The sequence below is a fragment of the Manacus candei genome, unplaced genomic scaffold (genome assembly GCF_025592945.1).
Source record: "Manacus candei isolate 608988 ecotype Guabito, Panama unplaced genomic scaffold, ASM2559294v1 h1tg000018l, whole genome shotgun sequence".
In the NCBI taxonomy this organism is placed as follows: domain Eukaryota; kingdom Metazoa; phylum Chordata; class Aves; order Passeriformes; family Pipridae; genus Manacus; species Manacus candei.
The window spans coordinates 6,338,913-6,356,452 of NW_026138066.1; the positions used below are offsets into that span (position 1 = coordinate 6,338,913).

The window sequence follows — 17,540 nt, forward strand, 5'->3', positions numbered from 1 at the left end:
AGGTCTAAGAAAAATATCTTAGAAAGCTGCCTAATCAAAACAAGCCCTCAAAAGAAAACAACCTCCAAGAAAAACTAAAGTACTCTGAAGAAAGAAATGCTGAAATTACTGTAACAGATCCATACTATGTCTCCCTCTTTTAGAATACTGTTTATGAGTATAGACAAAGAACAGTCAAAACCCCTAAACACCCTAAAAACATGAGAGCTCAGCATAAAGAAAGGTGTAGGCAGAGGGAAGATTTCACATGAATAAAATCTAACATTTGGCCTGCAAATCTTCCACAATGGAAGACAACACAGGACCGAGGTATACACAAAAAAAAAAGCACAGTTTGAAAGTATTGTAACAAACATCACCCCTTTACTACCACAATATAAATAAAACCCAACTCACTCTCAAAAAAACCCAAAAAAACCTGTAAGAGGATACAGAAGGAAAACATTAACAGAGAAAAAATTAATTGAACAAACGTTGTACACTGAATTTCACAAGTCCTTGAGGATTTTATAGTTTATGTACCTATAGGTACGAAGATTTACTTGTATATTAGAGGATTAGAAAACAACAGCAGTACAAGCTTTTCCATTTCTGGCAATGACATAATTTTTACAAAGTGAAAGGGAAGTTAATATATGTAAGATCATTTTACAGGCCTGATCCAGTGCAGCAATTTCAGCATCCCTCTTTTTGCAGAACCTTGACTCTAACTTTCTTTTGCTTGCCTGCACACATTGAACAATTTCGTGATCAGTAACCTATAGTTTTCACTCAGAAGTCTGCAGTTTTAAAAATTTTTGCTAGAAAATGCTACACAGTTTATTTAATGTTCTAAAAAGTCTAGAATAAGCTTATTGAGTAACATCCTTTTCCATCTTTCTGCGACATTTAAAAGTCACTTTATTGGGTAGTTCTTAATTCAAAGAGATATATATGACAAAGACCCTTCTGAAAACAATGAGCAAACTGCCCCAGTAAAATTCCAAAGGCACTGTTTACATTTTCATAAAATTTTTTCTTAGGCCCAGTTATCTATTAATGAATTTTTTGAGATTAAAAAACTTAAAAATTAAAATATTTAGGCCTTATTTTCCCAATTACAGTAATGACATCATATTGCAGAAAGGATAAGAATATGGTATTTTAAGTTTTTGATTACATGACTGAGGATGAACTGAAGAGACGAACAGCACATAATAGTCAGAATTATTATAGCTGAAAATACTCTTCTTTCTCTTCTCCACCCACAATTCTACAATTCCTATGCACATTCCTTCCCCACAAGTCTCTTAGTTTCCCTTCACTCTATCATCACCATATCATGTTTGGCACTCTTTTTGTCTTTTTTTTTAAAGAAAACTGAAGTCCAGAGTTCTCACTAAGTTTCAACCACACACAGCATTCAGCAACCTCAACAGATCTGGTGAACTGCAGGTTCAGTGCTTTTGAAAAAGCACATTCTAAGTCTTTATCTCTCTTGACTCACAGCTTACATTGGAAGTGCAGTTGCCCTGAACATGTAGAAAAAGAATGGAAGGTAAAGGCAAGACAGAACTCTTGTATCTTGTTTTCCTCCCAAGGAAAGAATAAAAGGTGGAAAAAGGCAGAGAACTCAAAACACTTAGGCTTCTCTTAGAAGGACTGCAGAGGGAGCCATTGATTCCAAGAGCAGAAATCAAAGGAAGAGCACTCTACACCTGTTTCTCCTGGCAAGGGATGGAGAAGGCTTCAAGATTCTGGCAGCTGGAAGCAGAAACCAGAAATAGACCCCGAAACAGCAGGGGGGGAATTCAATAGAAAAACTCAGGTTTCTAAAAAAAGGGAACTGCAAGTTGCCAAACTCCATATTTTATTATTTCAAAGATTTTTTTTTTCCTTAAAAATCCAGGCACCTGTGAATATCCAAATTTTGACAAAAATTTATACATCAAGTGTACTAAATAATAAAAAACAACTTGTTCTATCTAAAATATTAGACATTCAATACTTAACTTTCAGGAAATGAAATATACCAAGATCTTAGATGTAATAAACTATTACATATTTTTGGTCCAGAAGTGCAACACCTGTTACTACAGTTTCAGACTACTCTTTCTAAAAACATCTTCAATGAGACCCTGATGGATTTGGTTAATGAGTAAACTTAATCTGGAATTCCTAGATAAAGTCAGCAACACTCTGAAGGGCCAGAAAGTTTCAAGGGCAAAAGCCTCATCTTTCCTGAATCCTGGTGTCAGATATCACATTTTCCTAACAAGATTCAACACTTTCATTAGCTATCCTAGCCCACCAAAGCTGAACTCGACTGAACACCTTTTCTCACTCATTTCATACTTTCTTTCAAAGCTGTAATTTTTTTCTTTTCATTAAAAAAAAAAAAAAGAAAGAAAAAAAAAAGAAAAAAAAAAGACTGAAACCAATCAGAAAAGACTCCTCTAAGGGTTTTCATTTGCTTGCATCTCAAGCAGACACGAACCAAAAACCTTATCTTGTGTACAACTACACTCCAGTGAGGACCAACCAAGGCCAAAAGCTGCTTTCTGACAGTGCTTCACATTAAGTGATAATTTTAACACAGCCTACTGCACACCCAGCTAAAGACTGACAAATCTGGTGTTTTGTCACAACAACTGCTTTAAACACCAGTGGCCCTCCCAATCCTCATCAGCCACAGTGCTACTGTAAACAGGCCATCAGCATTTATTTTGCCTTGGTAATAGTTTTAAGGAGAACTGCACAATTGAAATCCAATTGGTTGAAATCCAAGCAATAAGTCACTAGGCAGTACTGTTAACAGTGGTGGAAGCCCTGTTCTATAAAAGAAATCTCAGAGACCATTTGAGGTCTAACAGAAATGTAGTCACTACTACAAATGAAAGGAAAGCTGAGTCACCTCTCTGCCTGACTTTATTATAAGCACTTTGGACAAACTGCATTGGTGAAAATTTTACTCATTAGAAACAGATTAATTAAATTTTTAACTTAACTTCTTTTAATAAAAATGCAAATTAGCTGCTAACACTTTAATAATTTTTTAGGAATAAATAAGAGTTAAGCTGACATCTCAAAATATGCATAAGATAGCACAAATTGGTTAGCAAAATTAGTCCCAAAATATACTTTTAAGATGAAATCTTAATTTCAGTACACAAATAAAAGCACTAAAAAACCACTTTAGGATTAGTACTTTAAACTTAAAAGAAAGAAAAAAAAAAAAGCTCCTAAAATAATAAAGCATGAAGTATTTTTCTGAATCAAACAGAGTAGTCTTAGAGACAAGGTATGCATGAAAAATTGTCTCAATTTTTGGTCACTTGCAGGATTTTGTTGTATTGTACAGCACTGCGAGGTTACTGAATTTTCACTCAAACCTATTTCTACCCTTTTTTTCCTCTTAATTTTGCCAAAGCATAGTCTCGGCATATAAAAAATGCCAACAAAATCTGTGAACCATCCCCTAACCTGTTCACTATTTTCTTGAAGCTTCTCAGCAGCATCTACATCGAGTATTTCAATGTTATTACCATACACAGTCCTAACTGGTTTTCCTGTTAGTAAAAAGAGAAGTGAAAGCTCACTAATATAATCCTACTGCAAAGTCACACATCACATTCAGTGCTCCCTGCTAAGCATTTTGAATGCTAACACACTTAGAGCACATATAATTACCTTTAAAAATTACTAATCTGATACCGATGTTCGTTATGCAGCCTAATGGTATTTTAATTCCTGGCTCACTGAACCATTACAACATTAACTGGAAGAAATGCCAACATGTTAACATATACCATTATTAAAACATGCATCATCCTGATAGAGCAGCAGGGCAGATTATCAACGGAGCTCAATTAATCATTAGGACTATAGAAGCTATGTAACTCAGAATATATGATTTATGTTACACACCTAAATAAGCACAAAACCTGCAGCAGTGGTTAAAGACTAAAAGTTTTGCCTTTAGTTTCAGCTGTCACTAATTAATCACATGCAACTGGAGAAATAACCTATGGCCCACTTTCTATGTAATATTTAAAATGTTTGTTATTAATATTCTGTGAAATAGCCAGCTCTTAACATGATTTCCCTGGTAAGCTTAAAACAAACAATTTTATGAATATCATGAAAAGGACAGTCACACTTTGGAAATCCTAAAAAGACTGTGATCCCAATCACATTTCATACTGTACAGATAAGAAACTTTACTTAATTAAAAACATTATTTTTTTAACACATTTCTTAGCTACAAAGTATTTCAAACACAATAGCTTATATATATATTAAAAATATAAACGTATATATAATATATACATAACAATTCATCTAAATCTTGCTCTGAAGCAATTTAAACCACCTAGTTTTTTGCAGCAAGATACCGTTTTGTCAGTAACACTTCAACACCAAAGATGTTTAAGTCACTCAAGTCGTGGTATGACAGGATATCTAGAAATACCATCTGAAAACTTCAACTCTGAAGCTGCCAAGGAAGCTTTGAATAACAGCTCAGCAATCTCGGACAAAAAATGCATAAAGCATCCTGAATTTAAGCAGAAGTGCTCTCCCTTTCCTGTACCACAGTTGATGATCCATTTTTTAGTGTGTTCCATCCATGCACTCCATCCATTTTTCAGTGTGTTTCACACATACGTAGTATGGATGGATCCCAGAAAAATCTGAATTTAGTAAGACACAAAAAATTCCTATATTTTCTTTAATTAACTTTTTTGTATTATTCTTCAGCTAAAGATCATGAGCATTTCACAAACCATGAATTCTTGCTAAATTCAGCAACTGTAAAAAAAGCCTTCTACGCTTTCATAACAAATCTTTTACACTTTCCATTTAGGGGAAAAATCTGACCCAAAAGCCCTTGAACTGAAAGTTCACCCCCATCACTACTTTGAGCAGCCACTGGTATGCAACCTGGTGATTCTATTTAGCCAACTCATTTTACAGTCAATTTACTATTTATGGTGCAGACACACATAAACGAGTTATAGCAGTTTAAACTGACATCTGTAAGTGGCTGATATTTTGACATACACATTGTTAACCACCCTGACAGAGAAGAGAGAAAACATGTTAACTGCTTTCTCCCACTTAGATTTGGAAATCAAGATGATGCATTGCCACAAAAGGACAACAGGCACAAACAGCGAAAAGGATTTTCAAAGTCTCAAGAAAGGAGATGATAATCAGAATTAAAGAAAACTAAATTACACTTTTGCACTGTACATTTAATCAACTTCACTGCCACAAATGCTGTTTAGGAGTGACTGAAAGTGACATAAACCAGGCACACATAAAGAGGTGCCGAAGTTATTCTGCCTTAAGAGATCTGACCACTCAGGCAACAAAGAGAAAGAAGAACTAGCTTTCTGTTCTGTGTTCACAGAAGAGAAATCTATTATGTGGCTTCTAAACTCATAGAAACTCCCAGTGGCCCAGAAAGCTCCTGAGCAACAAACAGCTGGAGCCTGAAAACAATTCTGTTATAAGCTTTAAGCATGTCCCAGGCATCCACATTTCACCACTGTCCAAAAGTTTCTCCAGTTATTAGAATACAAATCCAAACTCACACTGCTGCTTGCTTGTATAATCTTCCAAAATTAAGCAAGATTATTAAAATTATTAAATATCTGACAGATCACCAAGCCTTAAAACACCCACTTATCTCTGGAGCAGAACCTGGGCTTTTCTACAACTTTCCTCAAACAAAAACCCTTAGAATGCCATGGGAATAACTTAATTCCCTAGGAATTACATGTATAAACTCCATATCTGTTGAAACCCACCAATACGGTTTCAGAGTACTTCTGTAACATTTCTTAACAACCTAATTCCACACAGGCTTACTGCATCTGTAGACACCTATTACCTTCTCCCCTCTTATAATACACTCTCTTGTTTACTACTCAAAAGTTTCAGTTATTTTAAACAAGTGACAAGAAAAGTTTACATGCTTTTAATGTTGCCTATGCCCTGTTGCTTTTACAGGGGAACTGATACTGCGTTTTTGCAGAGTTCAAGTGTCCTTAGTTTTCCAGTCACCTTTTCATGTACTGCAATGATGAAGACCATCACTACTATTTTTAGTGTTAAAAATAAAAAACCACAGTCTTCTCATCAAACCCCACATCCACTTCTTCCACACCCAACAAATGAAGAAAAATTTTGAGGAATTGAAACAAATTCACGCCGATCTAGTTCACAAAATGAAAAGGAAATTGTCCTTGCAGGGTCATGCAAGTGTATGAAGTCTTGCAAATGTATGAGGTCAACAAGACCAGCAAGTTTTACATCTTTCAATGACTCAGTCAAACTAAACAGACTACAAACGATTTTTAGAGTAAATCTAAAATTTTTAAAGTAGGGTAGAGTAAGCTTTTACTGCCCGTGGCTTAAATTTCTCCCCAAATACCTATCACCTCAAGTCTGTCATAAGACAGTAAGTCTGAAAACATTCATCAATACTTTCACATCTATAAGATTTTAAGCAGTTGATGATATAGAACTGTCACATTCACATGGACTACAACCACTGCCAACAATTCTGTAAAGCCAATACCAAATGGAAAAAGGTCAAAAGGCAATATTTTGAAAAGGCAGAAAGCCCTCAAGTTGTGTGCCAATAGTACACGTGCATGAGAAGAGAGACTTTGTAAGCAAAGCCACAAAGCAATGTCCCCAACTGTCTCCAACATCATAGTGGGACCATACCATGTAAGCTCTCAAATGCAGAACTCCAGTTTTTTAAGCAAAAATTTGCTTTTTTTGGTCTACTTTGCAAAGTATTATAAACTGCTATAATCAGCTGAAGGAATGCTATTGGTTGAGAAAAAAATCTAATGAGAAAATATTTATGAAAAAGAAAGAACCTTTAAAAGAATGGAAAAGGTGAGTTTGAACTGAATGGTTTCTTAAGACTGAAGTGTTTTCTTCCTCAGAAATCACAAGACACACACCTATTCATTGCAATGACATTCCAAGCCATTACATTGCCTCTACATGAACTGTACATATGAACAGGCTGGATCAAAGGACCATATGGTGACCATTCTTACAGATCTCAAAGTCAATTTGGCAGACAATGGTATTTTCCAGGAGAAAGAAAATACATCATTGTGTTAACCTTCTCTTTTGTGATTCAAAAGCACTTCAGGTTATTCTGAGATCAGAAAACAGAGAGTCATCTTTCAGTTTGGTATCTATATTTTAGCAGTCTTCACTATGGATAAGTAGGTTTCAGATGAGCAATTCATCTTCCCTCTGTAGAAAACTGTACGCCCAGCTGGCAAAATCTTGTTCTTGATCCTGAATTTCTTTTAAAACGTCCAAGCAGCTAAGCAATCAACAGCATTCCTTTACAATAGTTCGAGTAGCACTGTCTGTTTAATTCCATGTTCTTTTTTGCAAAGTTCCCAACAATTTTACCTTATTTATAACTGCTGTTTTATAAAGCCAGTAGACTCTGATAACATACTACACTGGTTTTTGCTGGAATAAAGTTAAGTTTCTAGACAGTAGCTGGTGGAGGACTATGTTTTGCATTCATGCTGGAAACAGTGTTGATAACACAGGGATGTTTTAGTTACTGCTGAGCAGTGCTCCCACAGTATCAAGGCCTCTTCTGTTTTTTCACACCACCCAACCAGCAAGTAGGCCAGGGGTGCACACGAAGCTGGGAGGGGAAAAAACCAGGACAGCTGAAGCCAACTGTCCAAAGGGTTATCCCATACCATAAGGCATCATGCTCAGCATTAAAACTGAAGTCAGGGCATGGGTGAGGGTGTATGTGGAGGTTGGCAGGGGCTGCCATTGCTCAGAGACTGGCTGGGCATCAGTTACTTGGCAGTAAGCAATTGTTTTCCTTTTGCCTCATTTGTTGTTTTGTGGGGTTTATTTTCCTCACTCTTTGTTTTTTGTTTGTTGGGTTTTTTTGGGGGAGGGGGTTTGGTTCTTTCCACCCCTCCCAGCCCCCCCATAAATTACTACACTGTCTTTATGTCATCCCATGTTTCCTCACTTTTATCCTTACAGTTCTCCCCCTCTCTCTCACTAGGGGTGCAGGGAGTGGGTGAGCAGTTAGTTGCTGACTATGGTTAAACCCCATATCATAATTATAGCTCTTTGTTATGATGCCTTGAAATTTCGAAATTCGAAGTTATAAACTCACAAGCAGGTTTGCCTGGGATTTCTTTTCCCCATGTAGAAAAGTCCAACTGTGTAGTGTTTTGTAGGAAAGCGTTTTAGATTATTTTGCTGGCCAGAGTGTAAAAATTGAAGAGAAAAACTAACCCCAAATTTCTGATCTCCTTGATGGATTATGTTAATTTATATTTAAAAGAAGAGGACTATGTCATAACGCTTTTACAAGCTCTAATAACATGTCACTAAGAGTGAAGGCTTTATTAACTTAAGATTTAAAGTAATTTCACTCTTTACTGAGAGTTTAATGGATTTTTTTTTAAAAATACATGATATGCAAAGATTTTAGTTCTCAAATTACTCTCCTAAGGAAGTTCTCAAATTACTCTCCTAAGGAAGTTCTCAAATTACTCTCCTAAGGAAGTTCTCAAATTACTCTCCTAAGGAGTTGTAGCATTTCCAGGTCTAAAAAATTAAGCTAGCAGAGCATGATGAAGATGACATCAAGTCTCTGTTGTGAAAAATTATCTTTGTGCTCAGACTAGTTCTTAAGCTGCTACCTTTTGGGAGAAGCATTAATTGTCTTGTTAGGCAGAATACCTTTCTACTCTTAAAAGACTTTACAATATACTTCATACAAAGACTCCAGGAACTTAGTATAGTTGCAAGTCAGCAAGTCAGAAAGACTAGCTACCCCTACAACTCATGTTCCAGAAAAATGATGGAAACATACCCTGTACATCAGGGCACAGAAATGCTGGAAGCTCCACAACTAACCCACCAGCAGATGTCAAAAATGAATAAACTAAAATAAAAAAAAACCCAAAGCCTACTTTCCTGAATCCAGTGGAAAGGCAACAGCCACATGAGTAAACTGAAACCTACTCTGACTTGTCAGGTATTCACAAGAAAATACACTGAGGTTGAAAGCTCAACTCTCGTAACAAGCCAGTATTTTCCAAGAGTAGCAGGGATTCATACTGCAGAAAAACCATCGCCTGAAAGCACTGTGTACTGGGTCAGTACTAGACTGGAAAACAGCTTTTTTAAAACTACAGCCACAAAGCAGTCTGGTAGTTTCATTACTGTCTAGGCCTTCACGCTGAATGTTTTAAATTATTTAGTGCCATCTGAATAGAAACCCAGTTCCATATCACTAAGTAGGATTATAATCCCCAGAGGTACAGGCATCAAGGTTTTGGATGCTGCAAGTTTAACTACTCAATTAGGATCTTCTTTGCACCATATTAATTCTAAATTGCACAAAATGAAAGCACCAGCCTAACTTTTGCACTATTGTCATCTTTATGCAACATCCACATCAGAAACTGAGCATAACTTACACTTAAATGCAGTTAGAGGAACATTTATGCTTTTAGAAAAGATACCTCCTGATTGGCAAGACTCTCTCCTAACAACACTTCCTTCTGAGGAATTTTAAGATTCTGCTTAAAAATATAAAACCACGTAGCTTAACAGATCAAATAGAAATACTACTAAGACAGGCTCATGTTTCTTTATTCTCAACATATATGAAGTAAAAGCAAGACATAAGATACTCGAGCAAGACATAAACTGTTTAACCTTATCATCATCTCTGTGTGAATGCCTCAGGACAAAAAAACCAAAACCAAAATCCAAGAACACCACAACAAAACAGCCAGTGCCAAGAGAGTTCTGAAGAGTGATTCAAAGAGAAGGCAAGTGCTAGCTCACAATGAGACACCAAGAGGCAGGAAAAGAATTAACCAGGATGAGAACTGGTAGGCAATAATGTAAGGGAAAGATTCATGTTGACAGATAAGAACAGGGCAGCAACTTGAAATAAAACAAGGATTAACAGAGGACCTCAAGACAGCTTGGTAAGTGGCAACAGGACAAGCCTCAGTGTTTGTGTCACTGGTTTTGAAAAAGCCAGAGTATGAAAAAGTAGCCTAACTTCTAGTCTACCTATTCAGTTCAATAATGGCTTCTATAAATAGTACTGAAAACTTTGAATAAAAATACACTTCCCCAACACCATACAATACAGACGCTTTTCCCTTTTCCTGGACTTACTAGGAGTTGAGCATTATTACAAATCCTGTGCAGTCGCATTTTTTATCAAAATTTTGTATACCTAGCATTAAAAGGGCAGAACTAGCTATTTTTCCTCCTTTCTCTTCTACAATACTGAATCAAAACAACAATTCATAAACACCTTTCTATAAATTACCTTAGTCAAAGTGCCTCCCTCCCTCTGAATTCATAGGTTTTTACTTTGAGAGATGAAGGAACAACTACGAGGCGAAGGGGATATTCTACATTTAACATGAGAATTTTAATTGCATTTTTTGATAAAGAAGGTTGCTACATAAGCTCAAACTCCTGCCAACATTGAAAGAAATCTAAAAATGCTTCAAATCAGGCACAAAATTTTAGCTTCCTTCTGCAACATTTTGCAGCAAAGGAACAACTGAGAAACCAAGTTTTAGTGTTGTCTGTGCAGTAATTCCTAACAGATGGATGATAACAGCTAAAAAGAAATCAGTCACAAACAAAAACCTCAGTGCTTGTTGATATTTTCAGAGTACTGAGGTTGTTAATGGAAAAAGCCAATCAGTCATTAGTGGCAAATTAACCACCACAAAATATAATTAAAAAACAAAATCAGAATCCAAATAACAGTAAAGGGTGGGGGGTTCCAAGTAGAAATACTGTTTTCTTTTCCACTCAGTATGATGGACAGGTAGCAGATTTCACTTTGGTATCATGGAATCAGAATGACTGAGTGCTTTTGGCCTCCCACCAGCAGCCCCAGCGAACACCACTGGGGAGAACACTGTGGGGGTCTTGCTGGTATTCCCAGTTCTGAAGAAATCAGTCCTACAAAATTCCCTGTACTGTACTGTACTGGTAAGCCTTTAGCACCTCATGGTGGTGTTCAGTGAAAGGTTGGACTCAATGGTCTTGGACATCTTTTCCAACCTTAACGATTCTGTGATTCCTTTTTTTGTGAAATGATACTTCACTGTATGATATTCACTAGCAGATCACATGGATAAAATACACCAAATACTACTACTAAGACTTCCATATCTGCCAAAACTAACTACATCTGAAAAAACTCTATGGTCATTTGAAAAAGCTTATTTCTGCAGAGTTGCTTTCCTCCTTTGTGGTACTATTAGATAATTACTGCAATCAAGAGCATGCTATTGACAGGTGCCAGCTGTCTTTACCACGTTGATGCCATTTTAACAGAAAGAGTATTTTCTGTTAGTCTGAAAACAAGGAAGAAACTGTGAGATCAGATAATGGAATCAGTTCATATGAAAAGCCCCAGCCACAAAACTACCAAGACAGTAAGTTTCTCCAAAAGCAGCCAGTGGGGAGAAGGGGAAAACACACTGGCACAAAACACACTCTCTGCTGGAAAGCAATCCGAAGAATGACAAGAGGATATGCTGTCAAAAAACTAAAGGGAAGAATTTTAGAAATTTCCCCAAATATGCAAAATTGAGAGAACACAATCACACCTCAACAACCACAATATTAAAAAAAAAAATTACAAAATTAAAGTGTATGCATTAATAACAGTGATAAAAACAAACATCAAAGTGAGAACTGAGTCCATCAGTAACTCTCCTTAAGTTTAATTACCAAGAAGTTGCCTCTCAGTTTCTGTTATTCATTTCAAGAGTGGCAAAGACAAGCATGAAAGCTAACTCTGTAACAGTGTTGTCAGGTTGCTAGGAGTCAAGCAGGAATATCACTCTTCATGATGTCTGACTGCAGAGATTAAATTTTCTAATCATATCTTCCACATAATAGTTAAATAAACTGTTAAATAGTTTGAAGGACATAAATATTTAGTCTTTAGGATGACTTGTTCGGTTCTACATGAGGTATGATTTTTTTTTTTTCCTTTCTCAAAACCAGAGGAAATCTCCTTTTATCTTCAAGGCTTGATCTTGATGCTTCAGAATGCTATACAGTCTAGGATGCCAGAAAATATGAAACAGTTGTAGAATGAAACCAGTTCACAAGGCATAAAGCACAACAAATAATTTGTTTTCCACTATATGATAGAATCTTCATGAGTAACATTTTAGGTTATATTCTGACTGGCACCACAATAAAATTAATTCTTGCAGTATTTAGATCTTTATATCCTGATATTCTTGGTATCTCTGTGACAGGTGATTTTGATGTCATCTCTGACACTCCAGAATACTTCATTCAAGTATACTTCAATCTACAATAAACTGGGTTCCTCAAGTTATGCCATTGTGATTCCAGAAGAAAAGTACCAAGGCTTCTTAGTGGTTAGGACTGCTGACAGTGTTAACATACTCTCTTTTCCCACACTACTGGGCAAGAACATAAAAAGCAAAGTGAATGACATCTATTAATTAAACTTCCTTTTAACTGAAGATTCTGGAAACAAATACTGATAACTGGTCATGGGATCCACAGTCTGAAGTAATTGAGAATATTATTCTAAACACTGCTTTTCCAGCGACATGTTACTAACAGGAACCCCTCTTGCTTTGTCATTTTGTGGAGTCACAAGAGTCAGTTATTAACACCATGACACAGAGAACTATATGTAGTGAGACCTGCTCTTTAAAAAAATAAGTTATGAGCATGACTTTCCATGGTTCTAAATAAAAGCAGAACACCTTGATATCAATATAACAAAGATATGTCTACAAGCTAGCATATTTACTTTCTTTCCTTCAAGTTTAATGCGTACATATGGAAACTAAGACACATCGATTTTCGACTTGAGATCAGTTTATGACAGTGTCAGAAGTGATTATTAGGTGACACTTTGGCTAAGACTCTTCTTGGCAAAATATAACAGCATGGAAAGGATTTGGCTACAGAGTCTAGAGATAATTTTCTTGCCTGTTCAAGTGCTTGAAGTGGTAACAAGAACATTCTGCAAGAGGACCAAATGGAGGTTTCCCACTTTTTGTCAAGACTAAAACTGAATAAGGGAAATTCTGAACTGTGGGGAAGCACCTACCAGACCCCTGAGCATCTTGCATTCTGAAAAGAAAAAAAAAATGTATCAAACCAATCACAGCAAGGACATTAAATACTCAACAGAAATGCTTCAAGTGCAGCTGACATAAAGGCATTCCAGTATGTAGGCCTGGGCTTTTGTCTTTTGGTCATAAAGTGGTTTTTAACTTGCATTTTATGTTTGTCTTAAAATACAAACAAAAAAAAAAGTATACAAATACATTTTCTACAATCTTTCCACCTTTTGCAACAATAGCTTTAATACTGTTGCTGAAGTCCTATAAGACTTGAAGAAGTAACTTCAAGACAGAAAGTTTGCCCACTTTGATTCTGAGGCAGCCAATAACAAATGCTACCAATCACCCTAAACAGTAATTTCATTCTTTGTATTGCATGTAAGGATACATTTTTGGATAGAAATTATTATGAGCAGAGGGTAAGAATAGGAAATTAATCTGACTTATCACTAAAGTAGCTGGAATGAGCTTACTCAGCATTTACTACTCCTGTAAGATCTATGAGCTGCAGACTCAACTTATACAATGTTAAGAAGAGCTTCAAAGGAGCTGCTAATCTATGAAGTGTTTCAAGTCCTTGGAACACTTGGAATGTTAAGCATTCATAGGAAATAAAATGCTAGAAGACAATGTTTATAGCTCAAAAAGTATTTCTAGTGAAGGCAAAAGAACAGGTAAACCATGGGATTTTTGAGAAGAGAATGTAAATTCAGTCCAAAACTACTGCTGTTACTTAAATATGGGTGTAAAAAACCCCAAACACCTAGAAAAACACAGAAGAAAAGATCCACTAATCTGAACAATAACTGTTATAATAATTATATAATTCACTTTTAGTTACGGATGAGTGTTTTTTGGAATGAGTAAAAGGAGAGAAATGAAAAATCCAAATAGAATATGAATAAGTAGTTATATTACTGTCTTCAAAGCATAAAACCTCATGTTTTTTGCAAAAAACCTCATGTCTCCTGCCTGGAAGAGTTGGGATGGGCAGGAGGAAGGGATGTCCTAACAAAAGGAAAAAAACCGAAATACATTACTGAAGACTTAAAAAAGATATTTCTTAGAAAAATATATCTTTATGAAAATGGGTCACTAGATCATGTAAACATTTGCAAATCAAGAGAATAATTTTAATGGCACTAGACAATACAATGGAATATACTTTGCCTAAACTCTTCTAGGACAAATCCTTCAACTGTTATAGCTATAAAACTCTCCTGGGACAAGGGAAGAGAGGATAATCATTTATAGACTAAAGAAATACTGAAAAATAGACTTCAGTGTACATCACAGGATGGGGAGAAGGACTAGATGTAGTCGTGACTCTTTTTTGTTTAATATATACTGATCCTATCTAGCTCTTCATTAATAACTCTGAATACCAGATGCATGATTCCCAATCTCCCACATTCTCTAAATAGAGAATTGTCATTCTCTAAATGACCATTCTTCCTAAACAATACTGAACACACATTTAAGTATTCAAAGTCAGTACGTATGTATGTATAGATATGTATATATTTTTTTTATTTTTTTTTTTAAATTTAAGCTCACTCAACTTTTTGAGCACCTAATGCTGGAGCAGATATAATATTTGCCATTACACCCAGAACTAAGCTTGCCAACGAAAAGCATACACTTCATTGAAGAAAAAGGCTAAGTTAAGTAAGTTGCAAGACAGTTACTTCAATCTACTTCAGGTCACAAGGACAAAACAAAAAAGAAAGCTATGTATCCATAAATATACACACAGACACCTGTTTGTATATACATAAATATGTACACACACACAGATCCTCTCTGTGAGGTGAAAAGTAAGCACCAGTAACCATGCTAAAAATCAGTAATTAATGGCACCATGATGTCTCCTCTCACATGTCTATTTCCCACTGAACCTGTAATCACATCCTTGTCAAAAGATGGATTCAATACCCTAGATGGCTGCAAGTATGTCCACTGATATGTTCTCATTTGTCAGCTCCTAATCTAGAGCCAACCTTCCTTTAAAGCTGTTTAAAATAAACATAATTCCTAAAGTACAGGCAGCACAATTGCCAAATCCTCTCTCTAATAATTACCTTGTAACTTGGTGCATACAGTTTAAAAAATATTTTTTCTTAGACTCTAAAACAACTAAAATATCTCCCAAAGGTCCACCTAAAAAACAGATTTCCATTTTAGTCCTATAGTTTTTTTTTGCTTTTCCAGCCTGTCTTTTACACAAAACTACAAGCAAGCTAACAATGATTCAGATTTTCCTGGAATTCTGGAGCCATGTTTTAAACACAGATCAGTTGCAGTGTTAACACTAACTCGTTGAGATAGCCAAGACTATAAACTATATTTATAAACCTACTGAAGAATATGATAAGGGCTATGTCATTATGCAAACCAAAGTAATTTGTGTCTCAACATCTGCTTCTTCAGGAAGTAAGCAAAGAGCACTACACAACCAACACTGTATTCAACAGCACACTTTATACCCTCTTGTCCCAACGAGATAAGCTGAGAATCAAGAGGTACCTTTAAAAGCAACGTACAGTCCTGTCTCACAGCAAAGCACAGGCCGGCAAGCACAAGGAAACAAGAATCAGAACACCTTCAATATAGGTCAGTCAGCAATCCAAAAACACTGACGCCCACACCTAAGGGCCCACATGTCTAATTCTTTGAGAGGGTAGGTGGGTAGGATACAAAGCTTGACAAGCCCTTTCAGTTCTAACAAATTAAATGCAATCAAGGTTAGTATTTTTGTACAAGTGTTTCCTCTCTCCTTCTTGGGAGTGCCCAAAACCACAGGTTCCAATCCTTAGTGGATGGCAAAAAACCCTGTCTTTCAAAAGGCTTTTTAAAAGGTTATTTTTTAAGTATCTCCATGGTAATATATAATAAATATATTCATGCAAGTATTTATTAAAAATACCACTACCAATCGATGGTCATTCCCCTGTATCCCCCATTTCACGCAAGCAAGCTCTTGTTCCTCCAAAACACAGTGCCATTTACCTCACTAACCTTGGGACTGCCTTCCTCCAGTATTTCTCCCTCATCAGTTTGCATGGGAACAGGATCTGTGCAAAGCTCTGCAGAAATGCAAAATACTGCCTAAAAGGTAAAAAAGAAAAATATATTTTAAAAACAGTGATTTTTCTGCCTTTAACAGTATTATGTGAGATTGCAGCACACATAAAGAGCATTCTAGGCTATGACCTTTAATGTTGCCATTCTGCACATATTCACTGAAATTATATGTTTTACACAAAGAAGTAAGACAACCGTTATTCAGGATAGGACATAACTACTTAATTAAAAGAAAAAACCCCAAAACAGTAAACAGGAATATACTTTAATTTTTAAGTGTCATTGCTGAGTATTTAACATAGTCACTGTTTTTACTCATTCAGGCTACAGTCTTACTAAGGAAAGATCACACAGACTAGAGCTGAGCAATCCTAGCACTCAGAAGGAGATAGCTTTTGTGCAAATAGAAGCTTCGCATATTCAGTTTACAGACAATCTAAAGGTTATTAGTTTGAAAAACTGTTAGACTTCCAGTGATGCCACAGTACTTCTGAAGTCTTACTTTAGGGAATTTTTCCCTGACTTCATTTTAAAAATAAATACATTCTAGAATCTACATGGTTCAGGGAACTGATAAAGTCGTTCACCTTCAGGTCAACATTTCCAATCTAACCCAGGTCAACAGCTCCCAGGTGTTTCCAATATTCAACACCACCTGGTAACTTATTTTTAAATTTGTTTGACAGTATCAATGCAGTTCCAACTGAACAAAATCTACACACCCAAAGTCTGTTCTTTGAATTACAAAGTTACTTATGGAAGAATGCAATATAGTTAGAGAGATTTGGGTTACTAAGATTAGAATGTCTTTACTCCAGAGGATAAGCCATCTTTCAGAAGTAATGGATCAAATTAGTCAACTTAGGAGATCAAACGCACCAGCATAAATTCAGCTGGAATCTCTCACTCACAAAATGCAAATGTAAGCCATGAGCAGATCTGTAACATCTCCAGGTATGTTGAACATAAGGGCTCACACTGAGCTGCTGGCCTTTAACAGCTGTCCCTCTCAAGATAGTGTAACTCTTCAACTGCACCAGCATTTAAAATCCATTTCAAGTCTCTCCATTTCTGCACCTCAGCTCCAGAGCTGCTGTCTGGCACCCTCACAGCAGCAATTCTAAGCCTGGAAACTGATGGCTTTGGGAGTGCAAACAGCAAGGAAGTCAAAAAGACAAAGCTTGGTGCATCATCTAGATGCACCTTCCTCATTTCAGTGTTAAAGCCTGTTCATAGGGTAAGGCTGTCTGCACTGCCAACCTCTTCTGTATGTTGCACACA

The 17,540-nt window shown here is 36.2% G+C and overlaps 1 protein-coding gene across 12 annotated transcripts in view; it reads right to left on the reverse strand.

The window, feature by feature from the left end:
• TNRC6B (trinucleotide repeat containing adaptor 6B) overlaps window positions 1-17,540 on the reverse strand; it is a 130,209-nt gene that overhangs the window by 94,593 nt on the left and 18,076 nt on the right. For 10 of the 12 annotated variants that reach the window (XM_051784201.1, XM_051784190.1, XM_051784184.1 and 7 more), the window contains exon 3: window positions 16,185-16,283. In XM_051784201.1, the coding sequence (XP_051640161.1) occupies window positions 16,185-16,228 (44 nt within the window). In that variant the 5' untranslated portion in view covers window positions 16,229-16,283. The remainder of the gene's footprint in view (window positions 1-16,184; window positions 16,284-17,540) is intronic. The other 2 variants (XM_051784183.1, XM_051784191.1) reach the window with 1 other exon arrangement.